The sequence below is a fragment of the Colias croceus genome, chromosome 21, assembly GCF_905220415.1.
Source record: "Colias croceus chromosome 21, ilColCroc2.1".
NCBI lineage: Eukaryota > Metazoa > Arthropoda > Insecta > Lepidoptera > Pieridae > Colias > Colias croceus.
The window spans coordinates 891,780-899,255 of NC_059557.1; the positions used below are offsets into that span (position 1 = coordinate 891,780).

At 37.1% G+C, this 7,476-nt stretch overlaps 1 protein-coding gene across 1 annotated transcript; it reads right to left on the bottom strand.

The window, feature by feature from the left end:
- Window positions 1-3,070: 3,070 nt before the first annotated feature.
- Window positions 3,071-6,494, bottom strand: LOC123701275. Its single transcript, XM_045648691.1, has 2 exons — window positions 5,046-6,494; window positions 3,071-4,644 (listed from the first exon to the last, which is right to left on the bottom strand). The coding sequence occupies exons 1-2, from the start codon at window positions 6,481-6,483 to the stop codon at window positions 3,587-3,589; spliced, it is 2,496 nt and encodes an 831-aa protein (XP_045504647.1). The 5' UTR covers window positions 6,484-6,494; the 3' UTR covers window positions 3,071-3,586.
- Window positions 6,495-7,476: the final 982 nt, after the last annotated feature.

Genomic DNA, 7,476 nt, shown 5'->3' on the forward strand with positions numbered 1-7,476 from the left:
GCCGCGGGCGGAAAGCTAGTTATCATATAAACTGAATTAGGTATAATATTCTTTCACTAAGATTTTTTGCAATGCAAGTCATTTTGGGTTTAGTACACCGACGTTAGGACACCCTAAATATTAATGATGATTCCTACGTAAAAAGGGGATGATATGGGAATATAATAATATAATTATATTCACATCCTTTAAATATTCGTGCGTACAATTGACTCAAAAAGTTTGAATTTTCTCAAATTGACTCAAAAATGATCTCCTAAAAAGGTACAATTCGACTCTTTAGTGGCAGTTTTTTTATAAATCCTGTTAACGTACTAAATCTTCTTATAATAACTTGTAACTAGCACTATTTTATGCAGTCAATCTAACCTTAAATTTTTACGTTCAGGTATTGTGTAGCTGGTGGCTTGTGGGCTGTAAATAGCGAATTTATGAGTTTATAGTGTTGGAGTAGTGATACTAAACTTTTATCGATAAAAGTGCTACATTTAGAATAGAACGAACTCGAACTCGAACGGTGAAGGAAAACATCGTGAGGAAACCGACATGTCGAAGAATTAAAAAGTTCGACGACATGTGTCATCCGCCAACCCGCACTTGGCCAGCGCGGTGGATTATGGCCTGTACCCTCATAGGAGGCCCGTGTCCCAGCAGTGGGAACGTATATGGGCTGATGATGATGATGATGATTTAGAATAGTGTACTATCATTGTAACTATTATAGCTTCGTAAAGTGAAAATCTATGCTTTGTGCTGTGTGCATTTTACATGTGATTCAATATTTTTATGGGCAAATATATACTAATATTATAAAGCTGAAGAGTTTGTTTGTTTGAACTCGCTAATTTCAGGAACTACTGGTCCGATTTGAAAAATGATTACAGTATTAGATAGCACATTGATCGAGGAAGGCTATATAGTAGGCTATATATCATCGCGCTAAGACTAACAGGAGCGGAGCAATGCGGGTGAAACCGCGGATAACAGGTAGTTATTAATTTATCCTTCTACACTCTGCAAGATCGAGATTTCTTTCGTTTCACCTCCAACGGCATCGAACCCAGGACCTCTAGGTTTTCCCCCACCAACAAGGCGATCGAATAGTTTCATAGACAATATTATATACTAGCTGATTGCCCACGGCTTTACTCGTAGGCACTTCACGTGTATTTTACGTCAGTTCCCGGGGTATACAATCACTTTCATCCTCTATTTCAGCCCCTTCATTTTTTGAAGATCAAAAGAACCACCCATCTCAAGTTTGATGTCTCAATACTAAATTTATGAAAATCGATTTAGCTGTTTGTTTTATCTGTTGTATAAAGGAACTGTAAAAATATTTTTTTGGAATAAAAAATTTAAATGGTAAATAACAGAGACAAAAAAAACTAAGCTATGTTTTAAAACTTAAGTTTATATCATTAAATCATAATATTAAAACTATTAAATCATAAAATAAACTCATAGTATAACTAAGGGCTGTGGGTTCGATTCCTCCTGTAGATGCATGTTTTCTGGAACGAATATTTTATATATCTGCCTGGTAGAGGTCTCTCCTAGCAGTAGGGAGATACATCTGCATTTTGAGATATTTCTTTATTTAGGTATACCACTAACTAATATTATAAATGCGAAAGTTTGTGAGGATGTGTGTGTGTGTGTGTTTTTTTACTCTTTCACGCAAATTCTACTAAACCGATTACAATGAAATTTAGCACACATATAGAGAGTAACTTGGATTAACACAATGAAATCCAATGGGAACGGAAACTATGCGGGTTTTCCTTTGAAAACGCGGGCGAAGCCGCGGGCGGAAATGTACTATGTAATGTGTAAATACCATAAATTAATACTACGAGAATGGATAAAGAAAACACATATTATTACTGAAATATAGCTTTAATCAGTTTATAATGTCTGTATTTACATGTAGCGTTTAAACTATAAAACATTAGGTCTACAGTAAACTTTGTAGAAATTCATACATACATTGTACTTTCGCGCTGACAACTCACCAGAGTACAGTCGGCATATAAAATCATTAAAACAAATATTTTATTCGGATATTTAACAGATGCATGCAAGTACCGACTGCACATAAAATATAGAATACAATAAAATTTGTACGATTCCATACAAATAAGCTTAATAGTTTTCTTATGTATAAAATAACATACAATACACGATAGAAATCATATGTTAAAATGAAGTTAAAACATCACAATTTTAAGGTAAAATGTCTACACTGACCAATGATAAAAAAACTCAAAAAAAAAATGTAAAAAGTTGGTGATTTCATAATGTCACCAAATTATAGCTGCCAGCTGGTTTAAGCAAAAAAAGAATCCCTGTTCACAATAGATGATAAAAATATGGAATTCATCAGTTTCTTGGATATAATACCAATATCTATACAAAATAAAATGGATAAAACTATTCTGGTCAGTTTGAAGTTAAATAAGATCATCACAATACGAACTTAATACTTAAAATAAACGTCAACATATAAATTGTTTACATAAGTGTCCATTACGAATAAAAAGTTACGAATACAAAAATAAATATCGACATAAAAGCACCAGTACATATTTCATCTTAAAAAAGTCTGAAAACTTCGTTAAAATTGAAAATATAACTGAAATTGAATACAATACATTCACAAAACGCACCATTGGAATTAAGTTTTTGCGATATATAAGACATTAAGACAACTTAAAATTATTTACAACGCTATGATTAAAATAATTCATAAAACATACGTAAATATAAAAATAACGGTGCATGATCGATATAAAATGCTAATCTACAATAATGTTAGGAACTTAGCAACGTTCACGCAAAAAGTGCACTATAAAATAATTACAATAAAAGACTCCGATCGGCAAAATGTAAAAAATCACTGTATACGTAACTAAAATGATATTAACTAAACAGTTAAAAACTTTAGTAAATGATTCACGCTTATTGCACTCGTTAATTTTAAAATCCAACTTGAAGTAATTGACTGTTAATTGGTAAAATGGGATTTACAATGAGTCCTAATTTAATATGTATAAAACCGCGCAATGTGAATGATACACCTATAATGCGCTTTCTACAGACTATTGACGTGATCAATAGTCCAAAGCGCCTAAATCTCTTCAGTCTTCCAAATATTCCTAAATAATTTAATTTTAAAACAAATGCATTGTTAGGCTTGCATAATCTGGAATTACAATGATCAAACACGGAATGTAGAACCAATTTAGAATAATAATCAGTCTTAAAATGGATCAAGATATGCCTTCGCAATTGGCAAGCGATGAGTAGCTACCGTTTCGATGTCTAAACAAACAAATAAATACTTAACACGTAAGTGTACAATACGATCCTTAACTCGATGGCGTACTCTAATTACAATACTTATGTTAAAACTAAAATGGTCCATACGATAATTGTACGCAATAGTAAAAAATCTAGCACGACAGTTATTTACACGAGCACCGCAAAAATCAAATGTCACTTGTCATTGTTATTCACTGATATTCACTGCGACGTTATCACTACAAGCTCATTGGCACATTGTATAACTGAGATGCTGTTGGCACTACACTTCCGTACCATCCTCGCCTTCGTCCTCGAACAGCGGCTCGCTGGGACTCACGTCTGTGGTCGGTTTCTTCTTAGGTTTAGGTGGGGGCCTCGGTGGGATTTTTCCGCTCCTGTTCATCGTTCCGGACTGATTCATGGACATGTTGCTTTCATTCTTTCTTGGATCTTCCTTCGATGGAGAACTGTCTTCCTTTTCGATTCTAGCGTTTCTCCTGAGCGAGCCTGTTTCTGGTTTTCCCCTACGATTCAGTGTGTCAGCATGCGAATCTGAATTTCTATTGTCCATCACAAGTTTTCTCGGCTCGGGTTGAGGAGTTGATGTACTTTTCGCTGTCCAACTCATTCTCGGATTGATAGGTTCCTGTGGACCAGGGGTAGAGAGCTGGGTCGATAATTGTGAACTTATACTATTTCTCGTGGGCGTGAAGGGCGGAGGAACTGGTGATGGAGCGGGTTCTTGTTCCTCAATAGGTGCATAGTAAACAGGATGGGAATTGGCATAAGATGTCGGAGTTGCTGGCAGTGGTCTGTTTCTCATGGGCGAAAACGGTGGTTCTAAGCCCGCTTTGTTGAGGGAGAGCACAGAGCTGCCATCCGCAGTTGTTCGTAAGCCTAAATTGTCATAAAGCGGTTCCTGTGCTTCAGCGCTCGGCAAAATTTGTGTGCTGGCCGTACTAGACCATGATGGAACTCGAGGTCGTCTCGGTATCGTAACATATCCTTGTCTGGGTGTTACTACTGGTGGTGTGATGGGAGCTGTGAAGGGTGACTGCGATCGAGAATACGGTAACGTTCTGAAGATATTTTGGTTGGTTGTCATGCCGTATATGGGTGAATGGATCGGACTGACTGGGTTCACTTGAAGCCTGCTAGTGTCTGGTACAGTGGACGCGTTGCTAGCTGCGGGAGATATCTGAGCTGCTCGAGCGGGGAAGGAGAGCAGGTCCGGTGGGTACGCTCTACCGTCCGTCCGGCCGTAGTCACCATTCAGTGCATCTTGTGATCGCTTTTGATGATCGAAGTCGAGCGATCGTTTTTCGTCGTCATTGTGAGCTGCAAAAGTAAATAAGAAAGGGATTAGGTAATATTTGAAAGTCGTCACATTATATAATAGTTAACAACGGTATTGGGTATACATAAAAATCTATCTAACACGATACATCTACTAACTATGAAACGTTAAAATCGTTGTGAGTACGTATATGATAAACTACACATTTGGAGATATTACCCAATTTATGACAGCATGATCAAATTCCAAACTTATTATTCCCATCAATTTTAAATGTCACAGCTATCCACACAAAATACATTCGTAATTGAATATTTTGTTTTACGGGGCGAAAATTGTTATCAGCCATTAAGGGAATAATTTTGCGTGCAATTGTATCCGGACAAATTGGAAATTTTGATTCATGACAGCTGTAACTATGTGCTAAATTAATAAAACTTACCGAAAACTGAATCGTTGTCAAGCAGGGTTTTATTCAGCTCAGACATTTCCGTGCCGCCACTGGTGATTGATGGTGGAACGTCGTATCGTCGCGGCGGCTTCGTCACAGGATTCACAGCCGTAATCAGGCTCTTTTCCATTTCTGGGATCACTGACCCTTCAATAAGTGCCTCTCCGTTCGAATTATCTGCTTTCTTCTTGTCCGAAGACCGTCTTCGACAGCAGCAGTAACACAGTATAACAAGGATAATCAGCAAGATGGCTGCTGCACATGATACTCCGATTAGAACTGGTAGCATGTTGCTATCCATTCCTGTAGGTGGTACTATTCCAGGAGCAGTGTGCGTAACAAATAAAGTAACATTTCTTTCTTCAACTCCGCCTGAGTTCTTAGCTACACATAAGTACATTCCATTATCCGTACTGCCCGCATCTATTATTGTTAAATTCAACCATCTACTGTTCTCAGTATTGCTCTGCGTTAATACATACTTAATCTCCCCTTGGTATCTATATGTTCCGTCTATTATTTGTGCGTTAAGGACCCAATTCACTTCAGGGAGAGGATTGCCGTTGACTTGACACGATAACGTGATGTTATTATCAGCTGATCGTATCGTACTCTTGACTGAAGGGTACACAATGCTCGGCCGGCAAGCAAAATCACTGGAATCTAACTCCTTCCACAGCTTACCGTTCAATTTAGCTGGTTCGACGCACGATATCGGGGAAGTGTAAAGCTTTTTGCTCATCAGCCAATTTCTGAAGGGCTGCAGATAACAATCACACCGCCAAGGGTTATCGTGCACATCTAAATTGGACAAGGAAGTCAACGATTTTAGCGCGTCTTCTTTTAGGTGCTCGAGCTTGTTTCCATCGAGCCTAAGTATATTAAGTTTCGGTACGTTCATGAATGTTTTGACACCGATCTGTACTATACGGTTATTGCTAAGATCGACTTTTTGTAAGAACGGAAGGTTGCTAAATAGACCATCCTCGAGCTTTTCGAGTTTATTATTATTGAGGAGTATCCATCTAATTTTCGAGGTTTCTCTGAACGTTTCCGCGTGTAACGTTTTCAGGTCGTTTTTCGATAAATCCAGTTCGATCATGATAGCGAGACCGCTGAGGCCATTCCTTTGGATGGTTAATAATTTGCAGTCTCGAAGGATGAGTTTCTTTAGATTAATTAATCTGACATCTTCGAAGGCGTGTCGTGAGATTTCGTACAGTTCGTTGCCGGTGAGATCGAGGATTTGAATTTCCGTGCTCAATGTTTTGGGTATTTCGTGAAAGTTAGCTTGTGAACAGTCGGCCTGCTTGTTGCCGCTCGCCCAAACACATTTGCATTCCTGTGGGCAGTTAGCCGTGAAGTCTGCAGCGACAGTTGTTAGCGCCAGGCTTACAACTAATAGTTTGTGTAGTGTTCGCGCCGCCATTTTAGTTTTCGGAATCTGTAACAAGAGAAAAGTTACTGGTTAGGACTTTATGCAAAATTAAAAGAGACATGTTTTTAGGGGCTGAAAATTATTTCCTACAATGAAAAACTGATAAATTAGATACACTTTTATACACGCATGCATTTATAAACTGAATCATTGCAACGCCTTCAGGAAACATTACCCTCGTTTGGGGCAGTCGCGTAATAAAGTTCAACACTTCATTACAAGGATCGGAATCACATGCCAGCAAATAGCCCGGCCACATATAGCCGAGACACTTAAGGAGCGTGTTTTCGGAAGCATTATAAAGCCAATAAAACGTTGGATCTGAAAATAGAGTCGGCAAAACACGAACGGGAGTTGAGATGTAGAGCGTGTTCACACTGTATACTGTATGGTTTAAAATTATAATGCGTAGTTTTTTTTTATTTAACTATTATACAGTTGCAAAAACACACATAAATTATTAATCAACATGTATTTAAAAATCTCATGAAACATCTATCATATCATCTATCTAACGTCTATAGACGCGAAAGTGAATCTTAAATAATTGCATGTTCAATCCTTAAAAAAATTATAACGTCTTATGTACATATTTTCTTAAAGTGATCGCAGACTAGCGAATTATTTCATTCTGAATAAAAATAGAAATAAGGGTTGATCTAATAAATACAGTTTTTAATCTGAATCTGAATTTGAATGTGATCACGTCTTTCATTCATAACTAGTGACTTTCATTCATTACTTCAAACTAAAGTGTGTAACCAGCTTTACAACTCAAAGAAAATCCACATCACAAGAGTATTAACAGATGTAATACGAACATTCATAAACAGAGATGTTAACTTTTTATTCCCAGTTCTATAGACTGTTTATTTTTTTAGTTTTAAAACTTTATGAGCCATAACTTTTAACAACTGACATTTTTATTTAGTGATTCGTTGAAAAGCTCTCTTGGAGATTAGTGATTCGTTGAAAAGCTCTTAA